Raw genomic sequence first — 26,865 nt, 5'->3', positions numbered from 1 at the left:
TATGAATTCATTAAATGGCCCGTGCAAACAAATCATTTACTCGAACAAAAAAGAAGAGAAGATGGCATCTGTGTGCAACTCCTTTGTCCTTTAGCATGCCTGAAGTCAAAGCTTAAGAGGAAGAATTAGAAAGACCACATTTGATTTTTTTTTTTCTTTTAGCAGAAAAAAACATTCTGCGTTTCTGCTGCAGCATCATAGTTACCTGGTGTTAAAGTGAAAAAATTATGACTCTACAGTAAACCTGTTCATTGTGTGTCGGGACAAAAATAACATCAAATTTTTAATCATTACATTTTCTACACAATAAATATCAGCACATATATCATTATTATATATTCAAGATATGCATTTTACATATAGTTTTCCTCTCAGCTTATATACATCAGTTTATGTACAGTCTTTGTATTTACACAAGGGGTCAAAGGTCACTGAACCTGAAGCACTTGAAACAAAGTTAAAAGAGAAAGACATACGAACCTAAAGGCAGTGTAGTCATCCATCCGTTATCACTCACTGTTACAGCACTGGGGTGGGAACTAAAGTTACTTTTCGGTGTGAACAACAACAGTAACACTCGCACAAAATAAAGCACTGCCATTCTCAGGCCCTTGGTAAGAAGCAGGTCGATCGATATTGGCTTGTCATGCAAACACGTCGTGGTGCTTTCTTTCTGAATAAATAATGGATGCAAGAAGTACAAAAAGTTGAATCATAATAACATTCTTCTCTTACTGTGCTGGTATAAAGTGAGTTAAAGTGAGTTCACCTAAAGGTAAATTTCAGACAGAGCACTGTAGCTGTACTTGCGACAGAAGAGGGGAATTTAAAATGGGGAGTGGCACTAAGAAAAACAACGTTAAATGTTACTCTGGCATGCAAAGCCTGTCTCTGGGGCTCCGCATATTCCTAATGTGCACAAAGCTTGAATACCCTGTGAGCAATAAAACCAAACTACGCTCTCGCTCCGTGTTTCCGTTTCACCCTGAGGATGGGCTTTGCTCCAAACCATGTCAGGCTCTGAGTTTCCCTAACCAAATATTGTACAACTTGCAAATATCATATTGCAATTTGATTGCATGTTCTAATAAGGCAAAAAGAAACTTGAAAACACAGAAATACAGACCACTGCATTAAACGACAAAGCAAAGCTATAAAAAGAAATTAGAAAAAAAAAATCTTTTTAATGCAATACTCATCTAAATTCCAGTCTTTCCTCCTAAAGGCAACTGTTCCTCCACTATGGCATTTTGGTGTGTTTTTTTTTTCTTTTGGTAGTTGTAGTCACACTAATTTACTAGCAAGCAGTTGGAAAAGTTCAGTTTGTTTGCAGCCTGTAGCAGATGTGAGGGAGGGTTCATTTTCTGGTTGGCAATGGTGCGGCCAGTGTGTTTCCATCGGGCCTTGGCGGAGACAGTTAAAGAGTATGTACAGCCATAGGGGTTCTGGAAATGATGCCTATGGGTGATAGGTCATAGAGTGGTGCTCTGGGGCTCCTCCTCAGGCACACCATCCCCCTCTGGATCTGTCACTGCCATGGACCTCCTGCAGGGGGCACCGCTGAACTCATCGATGAGGCTGTCCAGATTGACATTGATGGAGGGGATTTCATAATTGAAGATATCTAATGGTGAGGATGGGAAAGGTGAGTATGGTGAGCAGAATAGTGTGGATGGTGATAATGAGCACCGGGGAAAGGAGGAGGAGGAGGAGGAGAGGGCAATATGACAATGAAAATGGAGTGTAAAAATGAAAGAGAGCAGAAATAATATTAATTGTTTTGAGTCTGAACTCATGGTAAGTGGCATATGATCGAAGGAATCAGTAGATTACGTGTGCTTCACATTTTACAGTGTGGTGCTGATTATGTCAATAAACTTGGTAGAGGCTAGTGTAGCGAGTCTCTGCCTTTTGTGTCTTTTGAGACAGGAAGAACAGATATTCTGTCAGATAAAATACAATAACAAGTCAAAATGACTGCACAGTGACAAATTACATGTTTACAACAGAGGACAGATAAACATCAAGGAGGCAACAGGATGTGTGTGGAACTCTCTGGAAAGAAAATGGCACCAAGACACCAAGTGGGCTTAAAGTAAGAATGGAGATCTCTAGAGGACTGAAATTAGTATTTGCTGTGAATATAGATACTCTTACGTGCTGCTCCATTTAATGGAAGCGGCAGATCCAAACAGAGACGGATGGCTACTCCTGTGTCGGAATGAGATGGAGTGTGGCAGTGTAGTAAGAGGAAGCAGAGGTTATAAAAAGCGATGAACCTGCCAAAGGAGGAGTGGGGGTTACCTGTGACCCCCCTGATACTAGTGGCAGGGGCGTTGGAGATGTCTGCCAGCATAGGGCTGGGAATGGGGAACAAAAGGAAAGGGGCTTTAAGATGAAACCGTTGTAAGCAATGGCATCTGCAATGTGAGCGCAGTGTGATGCACTCTGGGAAGTCCTTAAGCCGTGCATTATTGGTTGAAGACAGTGCAAGGAAAGTACAGCCAACCTGCTAAAAAAGGACGGGGATTATGATTGAGCATTACAGGGTAGGTATGTTTGAGGCAGGCTGCAGGAGACCCCAGAGGCATCCACGGTACGAGGCCAGGCAGTGAGATGGAGTATATGGGGCGGGGGCGGTCTGGCTTACCCTAAAAGTCCCCCTCACACTTAGCCCACACTGAATCCCTGGCCTCACACAGCTGCAAAGTACACAATAGTAGCAGGGGGAACAAGAGAATGATAAATATAACAAAGTGACAAAATCACTGGTGTATATATATTGACAGAGCACCTCAGTTTGAGAACATCATATTGTAGCTTTATCGTTGGGTTTGTCTGGCTAGGTTTCCACTCCTGCTACCCAGTAAGAGATGCTAGACTGGTGTGAACTGTGTAAGCCTCTGACCTACCTCTGCCAAGTGGGGGTCTGGGTAACACAGATAAACAGAGAGCACATGATGAATCTAATGGCAACTTTCATACAAGCAGGACGAGCTATGCTTCTCTGATGTTTCCACACATTACCCAGAAACATCATCACATAACACAAGCAATGAATACATTGGTCAAGAGATTTCCTTACTACAGTAGCACAAGAAATGCTAATATTTACATTTTCTTATCATTCTCAGGCATCTGTGTCTAAAAGGCAACTTGTATTCATTCAGACATTTGTTTGGGAGCAGTCAGTAAAGGGGACAGGTTTGTCTACAGTGACAGGTTCTACAGAGTCCTACACTCGTCCACCGTCTCCATTGGACAGAGCCACAGCGAGTCTGAGAGAGGGCCGCTGCAGCCCCACCTGTGGGGGTGGCGGTGGGGGTGTTGTTGCCAAGGGTTGATGTTTACCTGTAGACATGCTCTCCCCAGGAGACAGTCCATCCAGGAGGCCCTGCTCCATGGGCTGAGGGACTGGGGCCACAGGTGGGCCAGTTAGCCCCGGAGGGGCTATGGGTGGCTGAGGAGGGGGCAGGCTGGGTCTCTGCCTGGGCTTAGGGGCAGGCCGCGACTTGGTGAGTGTCCCCGTCAGGGAAGGCGGGGACGAAAGAGAATGGGGTGTACCCAGTGGGGTCTGCCCAGGGGAGGACGGTGGTACTTGACCTGGAGGACATGCCAGTCCATAAGGGGAAGGGGTGCTAGGAGGTGTAGGGGACAGGCTGACTGGTGACGGCTGACCTGTGGACTGGTCAGACATCCCTCCAGACTGGCCGTATGGGACCTTAGGAGGCACGGGAGCCAACTTCTTGGAACCTGTTAACACACCATAGTCATATTAAAGTTACCTGTGGAAATACGAATAAGACATGTTTAAAACTTTAATGTCAATGTCAATGAAAGCACATATTACTGAGGCCCTGACCTTTGCGCAGGGTGTGTGGACTGTGCTCTGTGGAGTGGGGAGACTGGCTGCTGCTTTGAGGGCTACTGCTGGGGGGTACTGTTGGACCTGCGACCTGGATGGCTTTGTGTCCAATTACAGGGGAAAGCTCTTTACTCTTCAATGAACTGAAAAGGATGGATATATATTAGTATGTGAACATATAAACATATAAACAGTGTTTTGGACTCATCGCAGTCTACATTTACAGTCACTACACCATCATCACCATCATATACATGGCTGCTTCCACTGTTAACAACATTTTTCTCATCTCAAGGAAAGCAGTTCAAAATCTCAACACCTGTTTATTATTTTTTTTAATAGATTTACAAAAATTTGGTGCACAATATTCTATATGGATGCAGATGCTTTCAATCCCCCTGCAAAAAAAGCTACTTCTGGGTGTTTCCTTATTCACAAGGGGTTGCCACAGCAGGTAGCTCTACATATTTGATTTGGCAGAGTTTTTACAGCAGATGCGCTTCCTGATGCATCCCTGGAGGATTTCTGTCTCCCTCTTAAAATGAATCATGGCTCTGTTGCTTGGCAAATGTGTAAACCTCTACACTATAGAAAAGAATAAGACAAACACTTCAAAAAATAATTGAGCAATACCAGTATATTGACTAGATATGTGCTAAGAAACTCAATTACTGGGATGTGACATTCATTTTCATGAGTGATTAACAAACAGAAAAATTCCAGCTGGGCTTGCAGAACGTTTGCCAGATTTAGTAAACAACAGGGTGTGAATACGGATTGAATGTGTCTTTGGACAGTGACAATACACTCAAAATAGATGAGAGACACTTCATGCAACTAGATATGACTGACAAAGTATTAACTGAGTACATAAATGAACCGAAGTCGAGTGACTCTAAATATACTGCATGAACGACAAGAACAAATAATTGCTTACATCTGATAAGAAACTTTGTTTTACATGACCCATTTGAATACCCCCCCACCCCCTCCACCATCACCACCACCACCACCACAAATAAGAAAAAAACAGACAAACAAACAAAAAATAACACACTTATAGAAGTGCCATTTAAAGTTGCCGTCTAATTAAATGGTATTCGTTTTAGTTGTACATCTTCAGCAAACAGACTTCCGAACCACAGGTTATCAGCTTTCCAAATCACAGGAAAAGTGTTAAAACAACAAGTTCTGACCACAGACAGAGATTTGGTGTAATGATTCACACCGTCCTGTTTGGTAGTAGCACCAAAGACTTCAGAGGCAAAACTGTAAAACTCAGCACTTTGGGTCCAGCTGGAGGTACTGCACTGTTAGGGTTCCCATTTTGCTAATCTCATAAATCCTTAAAATTCTTCAAAAAAAACAAAGAGGTTTTTCATGTACTGTGTGCTGGTTAGTAGAAAAACTGCAGCAGACTTGACAATAAATACATTTCTATTCTAGTTTGAAGCCATTCCTTGTGTATTTATCATCTACTCAATAACAGCAACAAACTGAGCGCTATATAAGCCAGTAACATCCTTGGTTGCTAGGCAACCCAGCTGACAGGCATCCTGAGACAACCTGTGTGTTACAGAATCTCAGCTATGCAATTTGATGGGAGAGGTAATAAAAAAAGCAAAAAGCAAAAAGAAAAAATATGAGCCAGCGAGCTAAAGGAGAAATACAGCTGCCACTCTGTGATGCATCCATAGTGGCCAGGCGTGTGTTGTATTTACCTAGTCAGCCTGGGGGGTCCTCTCTCTCTGGCACAGGGGCAGGCAGCCCACGGCGGGGGCGGGGGCACGGATGAAGGGAGGCTAGGGGGGTTGCCAAGGCTCTGGTCATGACGGGTTAGTACCAAGGGGGTTTTGACGTACAGGGGCGAAGCATTAGTGTCTTGTGGGGGGGCATGCGACATGTCACCAGGCGGGCTGTGTTTGGGGAAGTGAAGACAGCTAGGTTTGGGGTTCGAATTGATGTCAAGTGACGAGGAGGAGGAGGAGGAAGAGGAGGAAGGGGGAGGAACAGGGGGAGTGAAGCCAGACCAGCGCATTGGGGGTGGGGGTGAGCCAGGCGGCTGGGACTCTGGACCTGGTGCCACAGGGCGAGCGCAGGGTGGGGGTTTGGGATAGAAGTGGTGGGGTGCAGTGTGGCACATAGAAGTGGGGTAAGGGGGGGGTGGACGGTCCTCCCCTGGGGGCGGGTGGGCATGAGAGGTGTCCGGCCGATTGAGCGACACGTTGTCTGAGCTGTAGATATTAAGAGAATAGACAGCACAAAAGAAACAGCTCTATTGACTGAACAGGGAAACGCACTGGAGCGATATAGGATAAGCTGTTTGGATGATTAAGGTGTGTTAGTGTGTTAGTCAGTTCGAAGCCAAAACCAGTAGGCAAAAAAAAGTGCTGCATCTTGCGGTGGGCAGTGGGTACACAGTCAGCTTATTGCAAATACAAAGACAAGCACAAAGAAATAGCAAAGAAAATTAAGTTTCATTGTGAAAGAAAAAATGATACAGTGTGTTGGACTCCCTCTGTGATCACCTTGTGTCTGCACACTGCATAGAGCTGTGAGGATCCTTCTCTGGAACCAAAGTGCTGGTCTGCAGCTTTCAGTAATACTAAGTTGAGCTGATGACTGAAACGCTCCTCACTGCTGGATATGGAAGCCCTACCCGCCTTAATCCTATATGACTTGTTTGTATCGCAGGTCCTGCAGTCAGCCCAGGGCAGTGTGAAACAGACACAAAACCCTTTCAAAGGCTGAAAGAGCCACAGGAAATGGGGGTGGGGGGGAGAAAGACAGCCAAGCCAGAAGCCATAATATTTCTTGTCTGCCACATAGGCAGAGCCAGTGACCATGAGGTGATTACTCATGTGTTCAATTGTGATAATGATACCAAAGAAATTGTGAAATCAGTCTGCGTGTCAACAGAAAAATAACTAATTCACGACCAAAGCTGAGAAAGCCAAGCCACAACAATGGGATATTGGATAGACTAGCATGCACGCAACAACTAGCAGGTTGAAGCTTTGCGTCACGTAGATAAACAAAACTTGTTTATACAGTATTAGGACTAAAATCCTTCAGATTTGAAAAGAAATGGCCTTTTTTTTGGCAAATGTTACCCACAGTGACCTGACAAACAGACACAAGGACAACTCTAAGAATGTGTGATGCCTGAAAACAAATTCATAACAGAATGCGACATGAACATGTTGAGGGAGATACTCCAAAAAAAAGATGGAAGCATTGCATATGAATGGAAGCATGGTTAACACGGCCAAGAACCAGTGCAAGATGATGGTGATGATGGTGATGACAATAAAAACGAACACGGGTGGATGCATGGAGAAGCAAGGGCCAGGGTCTCCACGGTGACTTACCAAACCCTTTCTCCAAGTGGAGGTGTGGCAGACGGAGAGATGGCAAGCTCTCCAGGCTGCTCGGGGATGAGTGTGTCTGCAGGGGAGCCGGGGCCTTGCATGCCTGGAGGAGTGGAGGAAGCCTTACGCGCCAGGGTGGATGAACCCTTACGAGACACCCAGGAGGTATCCATAACCCTGACGCCCATACTGGAGACAAAAACATGTACAGACTCATGTGTGACATCAGCAAAACTCATGTGACTTAAGTGGGGATAGTAAGGAAAGAAGTCGTGGGAAGAAGGAATGATACAATACCTTTGTATCTTCCTAATGCTGCGTTAGTAAGGGAGAAGAGAGGCAAAAGTGACATGAGGTCATAAGTAATGCAGACAAGGGTCACAAAATGTTTAATATTTGATATGAAGCAATGATTATGGCAGGGAGATGAGATCAACAGTAGAGGGAACAGTAAAGGGATTCAGAGAGAAAGTCAGGTCATATAACCAGTATGTGCTAATCTGCTGAATGCCATTTAGAGGGTTATTTCTTCCAATTAAACCTTTATAGTCTAAGAAAAGCTCAGGCTTCTCCCCCACATTGAATAGTTGCTTAAACAAATTTAGATTGATGCCTTTAGTGTTACATCCTTTGTATTCACTTGATTGGGGTGTTTTGTTCAAGGTGTTGGTTCTAATTTCTCCAGTGATATTCCACCGTCTCAGTGAATGAGTCACGCCAGGTGACGTGCAATCCAGACTGTGAACGAGGAGTTGGGTGTGGGAGGATGGGATTGGAGAAATATTTCCTCTTGAAGAAAAAAACCCAGCAGCTCTCCATCAGAAACCTGTTGCCATAGAGACCATGCCATTCAAACTTATTCAGCCCTACGTATTTAAATGAGGGCAGTTTTCAGGCTTCTCTTGATGAATCCTGATAATTAAAGGTACACCTGTATATATTACTGTGAGATAAGATATTTAACAAGAAACTGATTTCTGTGCTGCTTATGAAGGCTTCTGACTCATCCGAATGAAAACTTTAGATCGGAGGATCTTAATGTGCAAACGCTGCTCTCCTCAAATATAAGAATTCAGTATCAGTTGCCTGAGAAGAGGCGTGGGCGGAAAGAGAGAGACTGAAGGAGAGTGAGAGGTGGGTAGCAGAAGTGAGCACTTGGCATCATACCCATCTTTCTTGTAAAACTCCAGCATCATGTTGTCAGTGGCGACACTCAGTGGGCGTCGACTCTGATCGTGCTGCTGCTTGCGATCGGATTGGTCCATGTCTGGTGAGGGCATAGAGCTGTAGTTGGAGTTGTGGTTGGTGTGGATCGGGCTTCCATAGCTGCCTGTCAAGTTGAACTCAATCTCTGAGGCAGAAGCAGACACACCATCAGCATGTAGTCTATTATACTTACAGTAATGTTTAGAATTGTGTGCGTTTTTAGTGCACACAATTACTCCAAACAAAACCCCACAGTTAGTATGAAGAACTGAAATAACTATAATAAAATTAAGATTAAGCTATGCAACAAATACAGTACTAAAATGACATTTTAATGCTTTTTTTTAGCATATGAAAGTCTACATAGAACATCCAATCAATAACAGTTAATCTACAATTTAAGTCACATGCTGCAACATCAGCATTGCACTGTGCTGTGAATCAATGTATAATGGTAGTTGATACACCAACCAGGTGCTGCTGTCCAAATCCACAAAAATGAAAAAAAAAAAAAAAAAAAGTATACATTTAAATATCACCAGAGTGAGTTTCTTGCAGTCCCTTCAACATACAGAAATATGAAACATCAGTGGTTCTTTTATTTCTGAAGCGTGACAAAAAACAGGCATTACCTTTCTTAAGGGTCCATAGTGTCTTGTCCATTGTTAAGTATGTTTATGTATGTTTTTTATTGGGTTAGTCAGTTTGCTGTATTGCTGTATGGTGTTTGTTTGTATTATTATTGTCTTGTATTATCAGGCTGGGGAGAATAGCCATGCAACCATATGATTTTTGAGATGTTTGCATGATTATGACATGCAAAACTATGTCCATTTGAATAAAGCTAAACACTTTTTTGTTCTGGGCAATTTTTTTTTATCATCTCAAATCCCCTAATTGTTACTTACAATGATATAATTTAAACAAGAAAAGATGCCCAGCGCAGTTACAATTTTACATACATAGTGTGTAATCCCCACCTCCAGGGAAGAACCAGTCAGCATGCTGGATGATTGGCTCGATGATGCCAACAATCTGTAGGGACACGGTCGTCATCATCTCTGTCATGTTCCTGGATAGAGCAGACAAGTGAGCTATAGCAGAGTCACTCAATCGTTGGTTTAAATCCAAAGAATAAAATTATTAGTTGCTTTAAGAATACATACGGTTCATTGTGTGTCCAGAGCAAGTTTGGTCCAAGGACAATAGCCATGTTACCAGGAGTCATCTTGTTAGCATCCTGATACTCACTCAGCTTGGCTAAGAATTTGATCAAATATCTGTAGGATTGGATAAAATTAACTGTGCATTTTGAAAGTATAACCCACTGTTTTTGGTTAGATGTGACATGTCTGCTTGTACCATTTACTGATTATAATGTAAAAAAAAATGATAGCAGCAATATTAGACGTGCCACCTGCACGCAGTAAATAAGACTGTAAAACTGCATGAGTTATTGCCTGCAGGAGGTACGAGTACTGCAAAGACATTACAGTAATTTTCTTGTCAGTGATCCTTGTACTTCTAAAGTTGCTGATCCTGCTGTTAATATTATTTCCTGTAGGTGGCACAAGTTGAGTAGATATTTGTAGGATTGAAAGGATTTCACCTGGATTTTCACTTGGATGTGGTCCAGTTTTGTTTCTACATACTTTCCCGGTTTTTGATCTCCTAATGTTTTGCTTATGATAGTAAGGCTACACTGAAACATGTGCAATCCTGCAAATCAATGGGCAGAAAATCAGGGAAAGAAACTGACCTGAAATTGTTTAAGTTGTCCGTGGGGAGTTTTTCACATGTTGCCATCAACGCCTGTAGTCTCTTGTCCATGTCTTGAATGCTGAGGAAATATAAAGTAATTTTTCTTTTTGACAGTTAGGGGCCCTGTACTAACACGCTGAACTGGTTTCTATTTTTAATCACTGCCAATGGCACAATTTGAGAAAATACTCTTAAGAGTACAGCGACTCACTTGGAGGCTTGAATCCATTCATCATAAAGTTCAGTGGTCATCAGTGGATCTGGGAGCTCACGAAGGTATGATTTCAGGGCCCCTGTGGGATTAAAAAAACAAGGACAGCGTAAAAACTGGTCAGCTCTTTGAAAGAAGTGGAGGGTTGTTTTCTCTCTACTGCCGAGCCCATGCTCCATATCTCTACTCCCCTCTAGCAGGCCCTCATAGCTAGTGCATCTGCCAAAGTCAGACAGCTCAACACAGATTTCATGCTAATCTGTGAAATGAACAGCAATATCTGAAGAGAAAGCTCTTGGGAAGATAACGCTGAGGAAGACATTTTCCAAAGAACCATATTTGCAAAGTGCATTATGTCCAAAAAAAGGACTGCAAACACTTCAGCTTTTTACAAATGAACTTTTGATCATGGAGTTAAAATAATTGGCTGTTTACAATTTAGCCTCTAACAATTACAGAGAGTTGGGATTGTTGTTATGGAAATGTGCTTTGAACAATGCATTTATGTGGGCGTAGATCACCTGCGATGGCGTGTGGATCGGAGGAGTACTCCTGCACATCAAGAACTCCACAGTCCAGGGACGCTTTCAGCTTCTTCAGCTTGGAGGCTGATGGAGCCACTCTAAAGAGGCCCTACAGCCCCCACACAGGAAACACGTGATGTGTAATTATCATATCTAACACATCTGAGCAGGAACACAACGCAGATTTTGAATATTTCCATTAAATGTTAATTATGGACAAGTGATTCGTGTATATGTGCGTTTCTTCTACCTCCTCTTGCATGCCGCACTCTAGCAACATGGTGACACAGGCTTCGATGGGGAAGGCAATCTCTCTCCCACTTATACTCAGGTGTTCCTCCAGAGACTTGCCATATGACGGCTTCTCCACCCACGCCTCTGCAATACCAAACAGTGCCCAGAATCACACGTGGATAAAAACAACCCTATGCATCATGTCTTTTGTCTAGCAATTGTAAATTAACCATTAATTAAATATCAAGGTGCATAACTGTTCCTTAATTATGTTGTTATGTAACATGCCAGGCCTATTAGTGTATTCTTTACTGATCATCTTGGTATTCCTTCGGGTACAGAAATGGAGCAGATCTCAACACAAACACACACATAGCTCTTGACACAATGCATGACTCACCTTGGTGAGCTTTAATCTGGGGTAGGACACTATGAAGAATCTCTAATGACTTCCTGTGATATTCTGCCTGCGTTTCTATCAGCTACAGAGGAGAGCAGGGGAAAATAAAATATAAGATAATGCACCAAACGATTATGATTTTAAAGTCATCTTCAGTGTTTACTACAGCTTGTGCTTAAACGCAAAAGAAATCTGATTCTTATCAGCCGCAACGTTAAAATGTCCGGCAGGTTAAGACAGCAACACTCATCGTCTTATTCATTCATTCGCTGACACGTAGTACTCATCGCTGCGCACCAACCTCACCCACCAATTCAGCCAATGACACGCCCTGAAGGCAGTGGCTTCAACCAGCAGGACAATGCTCGCCGCCAAATAACAAAACCCGGTCGGGAATGGTTTTAAGCGACACAACAAAGACACCAAGGCGTTGACCTAACCGAGCCTCTTAGAATCCTAATCTGGTCAAGCACCCACAGGATGTGCCAGAGAAGGCCTGATCACAAAGGAGCCAAAATATCAAGTTTTAATGCCACATGTCCTGTCCATACCCCAACAGGTTAGAAGTGACAACATGAGTGGGACTTACATGATATGAAGCAATTGTGTAGCTCCCATATTTAATGTTGTTGGTGTAAATGAACTCTTACACCAAAGACAAAAAACAAAACAATTTGCCAATGTGATGACATATTTGACTTACCGTCTGGAAGTAGTTTGCATAGTCTATTTCTTTGGCCATGAAATTGTACATATCTGCTGACAACTGATCCTGAAAAAGAAAAATTGTCTTAAAGAAAATATCTCACTAACGTCATAGATAGAACTTTAATATCATTCCATGACTGTGGCCCATTTGTGTCTGATTCATGTGCAAGTGTTATAAATCAAAGAGGAGAGCAAAAGTAGCTGGGGGAAGGCATGATATACACGTAGCTCTGATCGTTGACTCACTCTGCAAATCTCCATCCGATTGGCTGTCTCCTCCATCTCCTCTCTTAGGGACTCAGACTTGGCACCGGGTTGCAGAGTGCTGGGGTGACTGGATGACTTGGATGACTGTTGATATCTGTGGGTAAATGAAACAATCACCCCTGCTTTAGACATTCCAAGTTTTTATTTTAGCAATACACTAACCACAGCAGGTTTTAGCCTCCCTGTTTGAACACTGTTCACCTTGTTCGTGCTGAGTCCATGTCCAGGACAAGTTTAGCTAAGTGCTTCCTCTGTTTCTGGATATTAGGAATGTCCACCTGAAAAAAAAATCCAAGGAGTTAATATGAAAACAGTCAACTCATTATACTTTTTTTTCTGCTAATAGCAATGGAAATAAAAACACCAAAATGCAACTTTTAACTGGGACATTAAAATAACACTTTCTGCTCACCTCTGCAAGGACATAAAGAGGCTCCACCACATCTCTCTCTATCTGGTACTCAAACTGAATGAGTTCCTGGGCCAGCTTCTCCTCTGTCTCCCCACAGAGCTTCAGCATTTTTCTGTTGGTAAAAGCCAAGCACAAAGTCATAAGCAATCAAATACAATTAAAATGCACACAAGGATATTAAGGACAGAGAAGAATTCAGCTGCCAAATCTGTAATTAAAGATGACTCTGTGTGTGTGTGTGTGTGAGTTAAGCACAGGCGTATTAGTAGTCACTAACCCCAGGAGAGAGTCTTCCCCCAACACTGCAGCCCCTTCTTCCATGCATTGTGCCAAGATGGTAAGCGGTAATTTTTTCTGATGGTACATAGAAAAAACGTTACACACACTTCTGTAAACTTCAACAGTTGCCAGCAGGACTGACGCCCGTACTCACAGAAGGTGACTTTACAGATCTCTTCTCCATATCAGTCCCCTGCTGACCCTGCAGGCAGGCATTCAGTTTTTTGTGAGTGCTGTGTGACACCTGCTTGACCAGATCTAGGCGTTTCTCCACCTGGGAAAGCACATGCAGACCAAATGAATGTGCTTACATGCACACACGTATCCTCACAGATGTAACATAACTGTCAGCTCTAATGCAGCATCATGAATCAGCAAACATTATGCATTATAGTTAAGCCTTTCTATGATTCACTTCAGTTGCACTTAAATCTAACACACAAACACTCACTCTCTCTCTCTCTCTCTCTCTCTCTCTCTCTCTCTCTCTATATATATATATATATATATATATATATATAACACTATGCAAAAGAAAATAAGAAAAAGAAATATACAAACTTTCTTGTAAAAAAAAGGCAAGCTTTCTTGCCATTTCTTCAATTAGTATTTAGGAATAGTTCTCTGGGCTTCTTCAAGGACATTTAGAGCTCTTCTTTGAATTTTGGCTGGTTTTTGTTCTGTTCTGTGTCCTCTGAAAATGGTCATGTTTGAGGATTTGACTGAAAATAATTGAAAAAGCAGCCAATGTCCAAAGAAAAAATAAAAATAAAAAACACTTTGGAAAGCTGGCAGAACTGTGACTTTAAAGTGCACTTTTAAAAAAAGTACAGAATATATAGCAATTAAAGTACATTGTTCCCAATGTACCATGTGGTGATTTTGACGGACATTATTTTTGATGTTTAGTAATCATTATCAATTTATTACAGGCTACTAATAATTCACTGCTGTTCACAGGTGCACATATATACACATCTGACATCACAGCTCCCATACACATCTACAGCTCACCTGTAGAAGGTCTTCGCTCAACACCTCTGTTTTTTCTGCCCTGTAAAGATAAAAAAAACAAACAAACATATATATTAATACTTTTTCTTTCGTATTCTTAAATCCACAGAAACATGATTGCATGTGGCAATTTTATCAGTATGTAGGGAAAGATATGGGAATCAATTCTAGACCAATAAAACATTACTGCAAAGTAGCAGAAATCCTTGGAAAATGTTCATTCATCATCTTTCCTATGCAGAGCTTATTAAATTTCATATATTAAACACTGCATTCAAGAAAGTGAAGCAAACTTTCTCACTTGGAAACTAACCCATGGTTTAAAGTATTTGGCTTCTCTCTTCCTTGTATTATTTTATGTTATTTTTTGTTTTCTGATGAAAACAAATGAAAGGAATTATTGCACAACGCGCACAAAAAATTACGAAGCTTTGGTATGCTCTTCATTGGGTAGGCGGTATCTTGGTGCTTCCATATACACACAGAGCAGCTGCCACAATCACAGTTTCTGATTCACACAGGAGAAATAACATCAGACATGCTACCTTTTTAAGTTCTTGATGACATGCCAGTTTAGTTTTGAATAATTTAACACATTTTACAATTCTTGCGTGTCTTTCCCAAAATGCTGTGGGTATAGAAGGCTCATTTACCAATGTGGCAATGCTCCAAAATTTATAGGCCACATGCACACCTGTCTCTTTGTTGTAAGTGGGTGAGTTTGTGTAAGAATGCAAGTGTCTCTTTGAGTCATCATCTTCAACAATACATAACAACAGCACATTAAAGCCGCCGATTCAAATGTGTTAATTCCCACTGCATCACATCCTACTAAAAATCCAGCAGATGGGGATTGAGCCAAAGACTGAAGGAAAGGGCTGCAGAGCAGATGAAGCAGATAAAGCTACTCATCCGGAGAAGTGAAAGAGCCATTAGTTCAGAAAAGAGCAAACCACTGGATTTTACAAATACATGGTGTCAGCTCAGTTCAATCAGCTTTCATTTTATGACTTTAGTCAGCAAGGACATTTTCCATATAGCTTAGCATGCCGTTTATGATCCTATAAGAAAAGACAGAGTAGCCACTTGTCTCCTAAGAACAATTTTATTGTACATTTTCTTTTTTGTGGTAAACTATTACAGAATCTGACACCAACCAAACTTTAATGCATGCAATATATAAACAATATATAAGGAATACCTAATGTGGAGGTTAACATATGCTTTCTGCCAAGAAACAGGGATCGGGCAGACAGGCATTTTCAGATCCCCAGCAGAACACAGTTACTTGGGACTTCCCTTCCTGTATGCACAGCCTCTTCCTGTGATTGTGACTATGCCCATGCCAATCACAAATAATGAATCTGAATTTATCTTGGCAAAGCAAATTATATAAAGGACCTTGGTTTGTGCAATAGTTGTCACGAGCCAGGGGAAATAAGTCAGAAGCAAATTACCAAAATGCTGTTTTCATCTATGTTACCAAACAGGCAACATAACAGCTCTCTAAAACTGTTGCTAAAAAGAGGCAAAGTATGAAATGACTAAAAAGTGTCTAATGTTGACACACAGTTGTTTACACATTACCAACAACAGAAAGCTGAACGATTGAGGCATTAGCATCTCCAGCCTCAGAGAAAAAAAAATGTGAGCATGGAGCCATGGGAACTGGGTCAAATTATGTACCAGTGGATCTAATCACAGCCAGCCTCTCGGAAAACTGCTCTACTCAATGAGCTAGGAGGCAAAATACAGGAAATGTGTGTGTGCATGTCTAAGAGAGAGCGACAGAAAGATAGCAAAGCAAGAGATTTCTGGCGTGATTTATAAGGATAACTGCGATCGCAGATTGCCGATTACATGACAAAGGGAGGACGAAAATAACCCAAGCAGCGCACTAAAGTTTGGCACCGTTCTGCTGAACACTCCACCAGACAAAAAAACTCTGAAATGCCATGGTTTATGAAACAACTTCCCATGCAAGACTGTATTATGTACTGAAAGTAGGTAGTAGCTCTGCATTGTCACTGCCACTGTCTATTGCAGGCTGATCAGCTGACTGGATTTGTTGTTTAAAAGGAGGCAATAACAATTTAAATCATAGACATCTAGCATCCTCAAGGACCGCAAGCGGTGTGGCTATTATGACCTAGACATCAAACAGATTGGAGCCTATCTTCAAAGGCAGCGCTGTCTTGTTCTATGAGTTTGTTTGTTTTCAGAGAGTGGCATTTCCTCTTAGGAAAGCAGCATCACACATAATCTTGCTGCGAAGATGCAGAGAAAAAGCAGCATTGTCGAGGCATGAAAACTGGGGGGGGGTACTGAAGTTTCTTGGCCCTACGGAACCTGATGTAAGTCTAGCTTCAGGGACAGCTTAGAGGTGAGGAGAGATGTTCTTCTCAGCAAATATCGTGCAAAGTGAGACCTGGGAGGAAAATAAAGACGTGGGAGAGTTGGCAGCCTCGCAGGTGGTATGCTCATGGAGGGAAAGGGAGACGTTGCCAGGTTTATGCCAACCATCTGCCACTATGCAGGCATTCCTTTACCTGGAACTGATGATGACTCAATACAAACATGTGCACAGGCATCTAAAAATATGCAAGTTAATGAAGTAATCTTCAAATTGCAGAAATTTATTACAGGCTTGCATGCAAAATGTAACACTGGTGAAAGGACTTCAAATCGGAGCAATGCAAACATGAACGACCCCAGAGAGCGGAGGAAGATAAATGAGTTGACACAATATTTGCGCAAGATGATCAGCTGCCAGAATGACAAACTTTATCTACATCTGGGAGGAACATTAGCAAAGAGCTGACATGAATAAAAGTCTAGGTAAAGTCCGTTTAGGACATATTTGTAAGGTTTCAGAGATTGTAAGTCGTTGTATTTCTGTTAAGTTGCAGTTAAAATGTTAGCTTGCATCTATATATTTTTTATCTCAAGCTGTGTCAATGTTGGACAGCTGCATCGTTAGCCCCCCAGCACTGAGCATGGTTTATGAAAGCATAAATAATCCATGCTGACATAATCAAAATGCGAATAAAGAAGCAGCCGCTGTCTAGAACATATTGCATTGGTAGCGAGCCAATTGCTGGCTGTTGCTGACTTTCAGTTCGTCTGAGATTCAGCAGGACAAAAAGGAAAAAAAAGGTCATTATCTGGTTTGCTCACACTGCTAGCATGGCTAACAAAGGCCCCTACTCTGAGGCCTGGAAGAGCTACACTGGATGCTAGGTCTTGTACTGCTAGGGGAGGGTAGTGGAGCAGAATGGTGGCCCTGGGCCTCAGCGGGGCATTGCACACCCTGGAGCGCTGGCATGAGATCCACAGTCAGTTATATACATACACACAAGCAATGACACACACAAAAACCCACAATGGTGTTTATGCTTGAGATCCTCCGTGAATATTTCTCCACTGATTGCTTTTTGTTTTCTCTAGACCTGCATCGTGCATCTAGAGGCCCAGTTGGTTTCTACCCAAACGATGAGGCGGGGCTGGCGATGGGATACGGGGTTACTAAAACAGAAAAACCCACTTACTGTAGTTGTCCACTAAACTAGGTCACAGTTCTGTCAAGTATGCAACTGTGAGCACATACATGCACATAGGCATGCACATATACACACACACACACATACGCGTCCAGAGAAGGAGTGAATGAAAGAGAGAGTGAGAGCCTGCAGTGTTCAGTAATGTTTCACTGGAAACACAAGCACTGAGTTATCTCTAATAACTTTATTCATGGTGCGCTGAATAATTTCGACAAAAAGGCGTGCAACAATGTGGCTTAACTGTGTTTTTACACTTGTCGTCTGCCGAAAGACACACACAAACACACAGCAGCTAAATGACTTCAAATGCAAGAAAACAATAAACTACGACAAAGCAACAAAGGTAAAAACAATCCTTTACTTAGAAATGAAACCTTTTCTTGCCACCTTTTTTGTTAAAGCTATAAATTTCTTCACCATTTTGGGAAATGTAACATGTGCGCTGGCAGAGTCGAACGAATGTGATGAAACAGCTAATACTAAATGAGCGTTTCTAGGCAACCAAAGCAAAGGAACGACTATATTTGCTGTGCACAAAAAAAAAAGGAGCTGGAGAATGATCTTTTATGATTAAACAACAAAGGGGAAAAAGAGGTAAATAAAACAGGAAGTTGTTATTAGTAGATCAGTGCTTCCTGTTCTGAGCCTATTGACATTCTTGAATGGACGGAAGTGAGCATGCTTAAAGGGAGTCACCCGTCTCATTTTTCTTTTTAACAATGCCAAGCTTGTCCAGTTCATTTATAGCAGTTTAGTACTAAGAATTATATACCAGAGAACTTTATGTACAGTGGTATCATCATAAATTAAGCCTTTAGTGATTCATTCTCTGCATCCCTGTTGGAGATGATATCATGAGCAACAGCCTGGGTCAACCCTAATACTTTAACATGTCACGTCAAAATATTGATGCAGCAATGCTATTCTACTGCTTTCTCTTGCAATCCAGTTATTGAGTTGCTGGCCCCATGTGTTAATAAACAGTTAAACAGCTTCCCTGACATTTTGACTTGCTATTTTACGAATTTGTGTGTGTGTGTGTGTGTGTGTGTGTGGGGTGGGGTGGGGGGGTGGGGGGGGCTCTCAGATAAATGAGGGTAATGCGAATGGAAACTTAAATGAAGAAGAAGATATTCACAAGAGGAAAATGGTGGATGGTGGTGGAAAGCGAATCAGATCTCTAATTAGCTCAACTGACACATTACTGGAATGAACAATAATGACATTACACGCACACACACACGCTCACACTGACATTAAAGCGCAGTGAATAAATACACAAAATTTAGGACAAATTACTTCAGTTACACAGATCTCATTATGTATCGGAGAAGATTGTCTTGTGATATATTGCAGAATTTCTGTGACACCATTATTATCATGTGAGTTCTTCTATTTGCCACCCTGCTGTGCACATGATCACTTGTACAGGAGCCAGGTCGATAGGGACAAAACGAAAATAAAACTCCACAGGAGAATCTGGATCTGATGGGATTAATCAATCTCCTTCAAAATTTTGCAAGTTTTGTCGTTTGTTCTTTAAAAAAAACCCCAAAAAATAAAAAATCAGTACCGAGTTTTTTAGTTGATCTTTAGTACAGGGGCTCTTTAAGAAGTTAGTCTTTTGAATGAATCAACACGAGTGACATGGAGAGGGAGAAACAGCGCTTCTCTCTGATATTACATCATCTCTCTTTTGATGGCCAAAATGGCCCCTTGACAAAGGCTCTTTATCTCTACCATACCCTGTAGTATGCTGTCTCTGAAAGGCACTGATGGGGATATGGGAGGGTTACACTTATTTAGCAACGGCTCTCGCATGATCTAGCACACACATAATGATTCACTTCTGACTGTTGATGGCTTCATAACGGTTCATAACACCATAATGCCGTTCCATGTTCAGCTAGAAATGATTACAAAAAAGACAACAAGAGCAGTGAATCAGATTGTGAATGCAACTTGCTCCAAGATTTATATGGTTCCAACCCAGAGAATCAAGGCTAAGAGGAGGAACAGGGGACGCTGCATTTTCATGCAACAAGTTACCTGTCAGCGACCATATGCCCTTTTAGAGCCTGGCACACATTCTCACCAAGAGGTGTGAATGTGTTAATCTTGCACTGAATTTAAAAACAAGCACAGGCACCTACTTCTTATTCTAACAGTAATTTGTTTTCAGTGTTAATATGGTCAGCTACATATTAGTGCTCAATGCTGTTTCTGCCCCTTCCTCTCTCTACTTTATACAGTGCAGTGAGAAAGTATTTGCCTCATTGCTTATTTATTTTGTGAATATTTGTCACACTTAGATGTTTTAGATCATCAAACAAATTTCAATAGTAGAAAAACCCAACGTAACTCAAGTAAATACAAAATGCATTGTTTTATACGATTATTTCATTTATTAAGGAAAAAACAACAACAACTTACCCATACCTACCTGACCCTGTGTAAAACAATAATATGAGCCCTAATCATAATAACTTGTTGCACCACTCTTGGCAGCAAGAACTGCAATCACGCATTTCTGATAACTGGCAATGAGTCTTTCACATCACTGTGGAGGAATTATGGCCCACTCTTCTTTGCAAAATTGTTTTAACTCAGCCACATTGGAGGGATTTCAAGCGTGGACAGCCTGTTTAAGCTTATATCTCAACCTAATATTAGTACTAAACTTCGACTAGGTCGCTCAAAAACCTTTCAAATGTGGACTTCCTGGTGTGTTTTAGATTGTCCTGCTACATAAGCCGAGTGTGCTTGAGCTTCAGGGTATGAACTAATGACCAGACATTTAACTTCAGGATATTCTGGTCGACAGCAGAATTCATGGTTCCATCAATTACATCAAGTCGACCATTTCCTAAAGCAGCAAAGCAGCCCCAGAGCATCACACTGTTTGACCACCACAATGTTTGACTGTTGATATGATGTTATTTTTTTATGAAATTCTGTGTTAGTGTTACACCAGATAACGGGATAACGGGCCTGAAACCTTCAAAAAAATGTGGACATTTTCCACACCCACAATCTGTAAATCGGCCACCTGCGTGCTTAACAATAATTCATTCTCCTACTGCGTCAGAAAAGAGATAGAAACCGAGTAAGAGACAATGCAGGAAAGAGAAAGCAGCCCACAAATGACTGCCATTTTCAGATAATTGCATTGTGGATTGGTGAGCTAGAAGGCACAAGTAAGAAGAATGCATCTATCATAGAGGTACTTGCGAACACCACAAAGGTGGCAGAAGCAGAGTGCAAAGATGGAATGTGGGTGTGTTAGGGAATGAGATAGTCCTGTTTTTTTTGTTTGTATCTATATGTAAATGTTACTGTGCAGCAAAACATATTCTTACAGTCTTGAATCATAGAATCTTTGTAACAGTCTGTCCTAGACCTACATAGGACAGTGAGTTGGGAATAGAGAAATAGGTCAAGAGAAATGAAGGGTGGGAGCTGGCTGAACCAATACAATCTTTTGCTTGCTTCCTGTAAGGACACAAAAAAATTAGAATGTCTTTTTTTAGACAAACGCAAACACTAAAGTACAGGAGAGTTTTCACGAAGATTAAAATCTCAATTAAAGGTTAATGTCCAAAAATAATATTTACAATACAGGTCTCTCCTGCTGTACCAAAACACATTTCTGTTAGCACTAAAGTATGCATGGCTGCACACCCTTTTGCTTCACAGAGGTAATTGGTCAAGCTGGTGATCACATGACATGGGTCTCACCCAGGCAAGCTGCAGCAGAAGCAGAAGCAGCAGCAGCAGCAGCCGCCTTGGAGAGTCAGAGGGATGCTGACACAGCACACCTGAACACCAACCCCCAGCTGAAAGAAGACCTTCACTATAGACTTGCCATTACAAATGCCAATACAAGACAAAAAGACGAGCAGATATAGTAAAAAACAGATATTAAAAAGATATGAGTTATGAGTCTATTCTTAATAAAGAAATCTGCAATAAATAAACTAAAGCACACTTTTATTATTAAATCTTGTTTCTAAATGATAAAATGTAACTCTACATATTCTTAGTAACAGGACCTGTCACTGGTATTATCAAATCTAAAGAGAGCACTGAGTTTCACGGGGACCAAAGGCCATACCCACAGAGAAACCCTGCTCCAGTCTGAGGATGGTTAAAGCTTGAGTCAGCAGAACAGTTAATATGAAGCCTGTTTTCACTGTTTTGGCACTTTATTCTTTCCTATAGGAGCCCTGCATTACTCACAGGACAAAACCAGCGGAATTAAAAGACAGCTCGGGGGTAAAGCTAAATTAAGTCCATTTCACTTAATGTACTATATAATAGTATATCTTCTGCAAGAGCAGTGTGCAAGGAAGAGCAGCAAAATGACATTGGCATGATAAGACTGTTTCTTGTATAAATGCTTATAAAAGTCCAAAAAATCTGCACATTTGTGATATGTACACATTGTTCCCACTGTCCCACACTAACACTCTAAGGCATGTAGGTGCAGAACACATGGATCCACACATAGTGTATGCATACAGCATACGTGTTTACTTTATTGGTGGTAATATCAAGAAACATTTATGTTACGTGGTTTAATATAAGTAAGAGCTGTTTAAATTTAGCTCTCCAGATGAACCATGCTTCAGCACCTCTATACACCTCTTAAAATCCTTCAAATTATAAGTGGTGGAGAAATACAGACATAGTTACTGAATGGAGACACCTGCTCTTTTCTAGAGAAAGAAACCCCAAAACAAACAAAACACGATCGTCAAACCAGCAACCAACCAGCATGATTGGTTGCGAGATTTGGTTTTTCCAGATAGATAGTGATCTATCTCCACATGGCATAGCCAGTGTTTGACACTGTTCAAGGTCACCACAGGGTCAGATCCATTACTTCTTGATCCAAAGATCAAATCTCTGACTATGGTTTGACAGTGTCAGTTCTTGTTATGGACCACTGTTATTATTAAGAGCCCAGCAGGGCTGTCTGAGGAGAGTTATGTTCCTCATTATCACTGTGGTACAAACAGACCAACTTAGACAGCCCCAGAAAAGAGCTAATTTTCTACTTACACTAGCACCACTTGGACCATCTGCATTAAATAAGCTGTATAAGTGCACGTACACATGCATAAAAGGAAAAGTGCCATATCTTCTGTGGCCATCTGAAGTCCTCCAACCTGCTTGCCCACACACATATCCAGAATCACACCCACACACACAAACACTCTAATGAGTCACTAGAAGAAATGATGATAAAAAAGACTGAGGCTAGAAAAAACAGTATGACCTACGGGGAAAACAAAAATGATAGCACCAACACAGCCTGCAATGTGTGCCCCTCCTTTTGGGCGCATAATAATAATAATAATAATACTAATGACCCACACCTCCTGGTCCTAATCCCCCACCTCCCCTCCCACCCCCTTGCTGAGCAGAGAACACCTTCTGGCCCAGCGCTGCTTGACAAGCTGCTTTCCCTGAACACAGAGGGTGGGGGAAGACTGATAAGCCCACTGGATCGGTGTAAAATGTCACCGGATTTCAGAACCATTCAGAAGCAGAGCAAGAACACGAAAAGAAACGGTGAGGACAGAGGTGGAAATCTGTCTTCAGAAACCCCTTATTTAGTTATTTTTAGGACGTTCAGTGGAATGAAAAACCGTCCATTTAAACGGACACATATCATTCCAGAAGCGCATCAGGGAGGCGTGATCACGACCTTCAGGAATTCACTGAGTGGATAACTCACGCCTAAGAGGTGCTTCCCTCCTCACAGCTGATATCACTGCGTAATAAAAACATTGCGCCTTTTTCTCATTTTCCCCTCACGTCGCAGCCCACACTGCATCCGTCTGCATCACGTTTACCTATCGACAGGTTCGGTGACAGGAGTCTATTTTAATCACGACATAACTTGGCAATGCCATATTTGTAAAACTTCACCGATGATACTCTGTCATAAAAATTGGGTCGTCACTATTTGATGGTCCATGTCGCTGTGATTTTCTATATTTAACATATTTCCGTGGGCAGGTTGGAGCTACTGTGGCAATGCGCCTACACGCTGCCTATGCGGTAGCCTATTCCAGTTGGTATTACGCATAGAACACTTAGGGCGTTTTGAACATGCGGTACACATTATTCTTCAGTAAATAAGCAAAAAGCGCAAAAAGGGGAAAAAAGGGGCAAATTAAAGAATGAAAGTCTGTTTGCATTCATCCGATTCGCATCCTACTGGGGCCATGCAGGGGGGTTCTCCTCTCTTTGACTTGGCCAGTCGCGACAATAGCGCACGGAAACGGTTTCCTTACCTTCCCACCGTTTGGTTGGCGAGCTGTCGCATCCGATTGAATTGCTTCTTCATCTTGTATTTTCTCTGTTAGCACCTACGAGGGGAAATATTCCGCATTACTTCTCACAATACATATCTCCATCCTCCACAGAGGTGCAGCACAAATTCCAATCTCCCATTCCCCCCCTTTCCCTCATCGCAAGCTGCCAGCGCCGAAGAAGTATTCCACGATTACATATTTTCAATTGATAGATATATGTATATTTTTTGCACATCTATATTTGCCCCATTGCCTGCGCAGGGATGCTGGACCAGTCCACCGCGCGTACACACACAGGCAGGGAGCGACAGCAGTGACAAGTAGCGGCTGCGCAGCAATGCAGTGTGGGAAATGTAGTATATCTATGGCTGACTCTTGAATAAAGACTCTATTCTTGCCGGTTCCTGTGAGCTATTAGGCTTAAACAGATCAAATGTGTATTCATTTTTGCATTTTTGTATTTATTTCTTTTGTGTGTGTTTCTGTAGATATCAGTGGTTGCCTATACTGGTCCGCTGAAAGCGTGAAGGGAATCCCAGTTAATTACTGGTTGATTGGTTGATTGATTGAGAAAATTTTACTATTCATTTGTATTTTTATTTTTACCCTTATGGCAAAATAAGCTGCTACAGGAGTTTCAATAAGGAAACCTGCACTCAAACCTCCACTAATAGCTCAATTACTGTAAGTCAGCCTTGGCCACAACCCCATCTAATGTCCATTATGTGCCAATGCATTGCCAATTCACCCTTTTGTTGCATTTGCACAACATCCCCATCTAGTGTCATTTGTTTGCCAGTGCAATGTAACTACATGGCACATGTAGTATTAGGTTATAATATTAAGGGGAAAAAGTTAATTATTACGTGAAAAATACAAAACTTTAACTGAAGTTCTTGTGCTCATAATGTAATTTTTAATGACACTAAGAATAACAGACATATTTCTGAAATATATTTTCTGTCCTATAACTGGTTCGAGTGCAGAACTGAAAAAAATCAACTATGAAAGGGTCTTTTTATTTGTCTCCTTTGTGAAAGTTAAAAGTAAGGGCATAGGCTTTGTTGCATCTGTGTTATGGGCTCTTTGCTGCTTTTAGGGTAACTGTCCAGAAGGGAGCAGTCTTGCTTTATAAACCACTTAAAAATTTCACAGCTGCAGTGTGAAATAACAGTGTTAGCATCATAACGTCTGGTATGTTCCCACATTCAAACTAAAATTACGTGTGAGCTCAAATGTTTGGACTAGCTGGATTTGTCTTTTGGGCACGCTCGTCTGCTGAGTTTATCACATAAATCCAAAACTTGCAAATCTAAAATGCATATTTATTAGTCACAGTGTCATTGCTGCTCTTTTATTTATTGCCTGAAAACACTGTGCAAACCTTTATTCAGAGGAAACACTGCTAACAATTGTGACTACAACCTACGACACATCATTTTGCGTTTTTCTTTTCTTCTTAATGCAAAGAGAGTACTTATAAATTAAGCTATAGGAAGGCTATGGATAGGGCTATCATAACAAAATATGTCCCTGCATGTCAGTTCACAGCACAAAGCAGTTAAAACCTCTGACTAGGAGTGACGCCCTCTGGCTTAGTGTCATATGCCTTAATGGGCCAACAGGTGGGGTACACGCTGCTGCCATAAGGTTCAGAGGCCTCGGGGAGTAAATGATACAGAGAAATAGCTGTTTTCTGCCCTCATTAATCTCACATGTTGGAAATTGAGAAGGGCGGGGGAACCTTCAGCCTTGATCTCAACCTTTTGACCTTGTCAGATCATTTGTTTTCATTAGTCCGCACTCAGATGAACTGGCCAGTTCCAGTTCAGACACCTACCCTGCCCCCCTAAAGAAGTGAGGATTCCTAAAAGTATCTCCAAGGGTCTTCTTAACTCTAGAGCCCCCAACCCCCAAAATGTACTGCTCTAGAGTCTCTGGACACTTCTAAATCAGCGTGGATGATTCCTCACATCCGCTAAGCCTGTTTCAGAAACTCTTTCACCGGTAATCCCTGCACAATGAACAGTATGCCCTTTTTCAGAGAAACAGGAAGGGTGAACATAAACTTAAACCACATGGGAACTGTGTGGTGCATTTCAATGTTAAAGAAAACTATTAAAGATCTCCTGGGTTTACAGTATTTTTGCAGCATATTTCACATTATGGCACAACGGGAAGAAAAAAATGAACCCTTCATCTGGTATCCTGCTGTTCGTGCCACTGAACGAGATGACTGAGTGTTCTTCCTCTCACTCTAATGCTCCTTTAGCTTGGCAGTTGGGGAGTAACTGGCTCCCAGTTTGTCTAATGAAGCCGTCTCCCAGGTCATGACCTGTCCACCTGATGACCCACTGCTGCTACTGATGTGTCTCTGCACTTCGACAGTGACCCGGTAAGACGGATGCCTTGTGGTTCGTTCACTAAGGCGTGGTATCATAGTCACTCCTGCAAAGCAACAGGGCCTTCGCATGCAGCCAGTGGAGGTGTTAGGTCTTGCTGGTGGCATGTGTTTGCTTTGTTCAAAACAAACAAAGGTAGGGCCTTAGGAAAGCTTTAACGGCACGTTATGAGATCAGGTTAAAAGCTGCCCAGTCAACAAAGGCAAGATTGGTAGGATCGTCACGCTTGTGTTTTTATCTTCAGACAGTTAGCATCATATTACCCACATCAATTAGTCCAGGCGTGAGGAGTGGGGTGCTACAAGCCTTTGGTCTTTCATTAAAG

General features: G+C 41.8%; 1 protein-coding gene across 4 annotated transcripts; it reads right to left on the bottom strand.

Moving 5' to 3' along the window:
* Nucleotides 1-270: 270 nt before the first annotated feature.
* On the bottom strand, nt 271-24,443 carry arhgap44a (Rho GTPase activating protein 44a). Of its 4 annotated transcripts, XM_006791354.3 has the most exons (23): nt 24,118-24,443; nt 14,253-14,292; nt 13,393-13,512; nt 13,237-13,313; nt 12,960-13,071; nt 12,749-12,825; nt 12,527-12,641; nt 12,276-12,344; nt 11,573-11,654; nt 11,189-11,316; nt 10,936-11,047; nt 10,415-10,496; nt 10,202-10,282; nt 9,609-9,722; nt 9,423-9,514; nt 8,404-8,587; nt 7,534-7,551; nt 7,237-7,425; nt 5,587-6,099; nt 3,863-4,008; nt 3,352-3,753; nt 2,651-2,702; nt 1,535-1,624 (listed from the first exon to the last, which is right to left on the bottom strand). In XM_006791354.3, exons 1-22 carry the CDS (start codon nt 24,168-24,170, stop codon nt 2,695-2,697), a joined length of 2,814 nt encoding a protein of 937 aa, XP_006791417.1. In that variant the 5' UTR covers nt 24,171-24,443; the 3' UTR covers nt 1,535-1,624; nt 2,651-2,694. The 4 variants fall into 4 exon arrangements, with proteins under 4 accessions (XP_006791416.1, XP_006791418.1, XP_006791419.1 ...); XM_006791353.2 differs by lacking the exon at nt 2,651-2,702 and having other exon boundaries at nt 271-1,624; XM_006791355.2 differs by lacking the exon at nt 2,651-2,702 and having other exon boundaries at nt 271-1,624; nt 3,679-3,753.
* Nucleotides 24,444-26,865: the final 2,422 nt, after the last annotated feature.

The sequence above is a fragment of the Neolamprologus brichardi genome, chromosome 4 (genome assembly GCF_056152115.1).
Source record: "Neolamprologus brichardi isolate AB-2024 chromosome 4, ASM5615211v1, whole genome shotgun sequence".
In the NCBI taxonomy this organism is placed as follows: domain Eukaryota; kingdom Metazoa; phylum Chordata; class Actinopteri; order Cichliformes; family Cichlidae; genus Neolamprologus; species Neolamprologus brichardi.
This window is presented reverse-complemented; position numbering and strand designations above follow the sequence as displayed.

Coding starts and splice junctions, on each gene's coding strand:
- arhgap44a (XM_006791353.2), bottom strand. CDS start 24,170: ATGAAGAAGCAATTCAATCGGATGCGACAGCTCGCCAACCAAACGGTG. Junction 9,723..10,201: donor GACAACTTAAACAATTTCAG/GTCAGTTTCTTT, acceptor CCAATCCTACAG/ATATTTGATCAAATTCTTAG. Junction 9,515..9,608: donor CTCTGGACACACAATGAACC/GTATGTATTCTT, acceptor TGCTCTATCCAG/GAACATGACAGAGATGATGA.